Source organism: Adiantum capillus-veneris, chromosome 27 (genome assembly GCF_014529385.1).
Source record: "Adiantum capillus-veneris isolate H3 chromosome 27, ASM1452938v2, whole genome shotgun sequence".
NCBI classification, from domain to species: domain Eukaryota; kingdom Viridiplantae; phylum Streptophyta; class Polypodiopsida; order Polypodiales; family Pteridaceae; genus Adiantum; species Adiantum capillus-veneris.
In genome coordinates this window covers 63,216,980-63,218,968 of record NC_140957.1, presented here as the reverse complement: position 1 = coordinate 63,218,968, position 1,989 = coordinate 63,216,980, and the positions used below count along the sequence as shown (strand labels likewise).

The following is a 1,989-nucleotide window of genomic DNA, read 5'->3' as shown; positions in this document are numbered from 1 at the left end:
AATCTAACATTCTACGACTTCCACAAGAATTACTTAGTGACGAAGGAAAAGAAAGGAAAAAAAGTATTTTAGAGGAGAATACCTACGGCCAATCGCTGCAGCGGCAACACCGACTAGTCCGTTTCATAGACTTTCACCCAGGGCATCATCCTGAGGCTTTCTTTTACAACGTGCTGCTAAAGAACATCAACTTCAGAAACGAATCCCAGTTGCTCTCACCAGAGAACACGTCCAGGTCATACTATCTTGAGTGCAAACTTAGAAATTTGATACTAACAGATGAGGACCTTGAGATGTACATCACAGAGTACACACAACGAAATATGCTCACAATAGATCAAACACACCAATTTCACAACATGATACTATAGAAGACATCCTCAACAAAGGCTGTCTCATTTCAATCTCCAGATGTGCAAACAGATTACGAGCAACTGGACACGTCATCTCGTATCTCTGCCCTTCTAAACGAGCTTCAAAATGTCCAAAATGCGTCACTGACATCTGAACAAGCAGAGATCTACAAGAAGCTCACATCAGCAAAGGGTGGACTGCATGTGATCACAGGCACTCATGGGAGTGGCAAAAGCCTCCTCATAAGATACATCACAAGCCAACTCATAAAGCAAGGGAAAACTGTCACATTCACTGCTTCGACTGGTGCAGCAGCCACGAGGTTAAGCAGCATTGCAACAACTATCCATTACCAATTCAAGATACCAGTGTGCACACAACAATATCCCCTGTCAATCTCCAAAATTGATGACACATACGTCAGTATTAGAGAAGCAGACATGATTATCATAGACAAGATTTCTATGTTAACAAAGAAAACTTTCGATCTCATAGTACGACAAATTGTGAATGTCACCAACGGCACACTGCTAGACCCATTCAAAGATAAAAAGGTCTTCCTGTTCGGTGATTTAGCACAATTGCTGCCAGTATGCAGGCATCAAAGTGATTAGTGCTACTCATGCCACATCACAAGCTCCACTTACTGGTCCATTGCTACTACGTACATTATGTCTTGCTCAGTGCGCCATGCAAAAGATATCTCTTTCATAGAGTTCCTCAATACAATAAGAGTCAGGCTCCCGACAAAGAAAGAGATCGATGATGTGTGACCGCATCATAAAGGAGGATCAAATAGAGAAACACATGGATAGGAACATGACAATCATTTGCACACACAAGAGTGACGTTCGATATTATAATAACCTGCTCTTGGAATGCTTCCATCGGCATAGTCACATCATCCAAATTGGCCTCAAGATGAATGCACACAACGTCCGTGAGCTCAAATCATGGCTTGAAGATCCCGACTTCCATGCAATTGATAGAATAACAGAAGGAGCAAAGGTGCTGATAACAGAGAACATAGACTTAACAATTGGAGCAGCCAATGGATCATTATGTCGTGTAGACGAAATCCTCCAAGATGAAGATGGCGGTGTCAAAGCAATCAAAGTCCCACTGGACACATCCAAACAGGAACTTACACTTCAATGGTCAAAGCATAGCAGGCGGACATTCAATGGGCACTGGTACCATAAATCCACATTCCCAGTAGCTCTCGCCTATGCTATGACTGGACACAAGTCCCAAGGCGCAACAATCAACACCAATGTCTTGCTCATTGTAAAAGAATTTTTCGGCCCAAGCCTTCTATACGTGATGCTTTTACGCGTCACTGAGCGAACCCGGCTACATTTACTAGAGCTCCCTACTCCAGATATGTTCACACCATCTACATTTTTGACCATCTAAACGTGAAAGTTTCTTCCTCCTCTTCAGTATCAATTCCTCTTTTTATTAAACTGATTGAATCGCCTTGTAACTACCTTGTATACAAAGCAGAAATTTTTGTTCAACTACTCATCTTCTCTTCTGTCAACTTGTCATGTTCAATATGTTGCATTGCTGAGACATCTTCCCTATCACCCCTACTCACTCTCATCCACCTTTTGTAAATTTACTGCTCTTCCT

At 42.1% G+C, this 1,989-nt stretch overlaps 1 protein-coding gene across 1 annotated transcript; it reads left to right on the top strand.

The window, feature by feature from the left end:
* Positions 1-1,119: 1,119 nt before the first annotated feature.
* LOC147422090 (uncharacterized) lies at positions 1,120-1,770 on the top strand. The gene has a single exon (XM_086503008.1). It carries the CDS (start codon positions 1,120-1,122, stop codon positions 1,768-1,770), a length of 651 nt encoding a protein of 216 aa, XP_086359134.1.
* Positions 1,771-1,989: the final 219 nt, after the last annotated feature.

Excerpts from the sequence above, each read along its gene's own strand:
- LOC147422090 (XM_086503008.1), top strand. The coding sequence starts at position 1,120 with ATGTGTGACCGCATCATAAAGGAGGATCAAATAGAGAAACACATGGAT.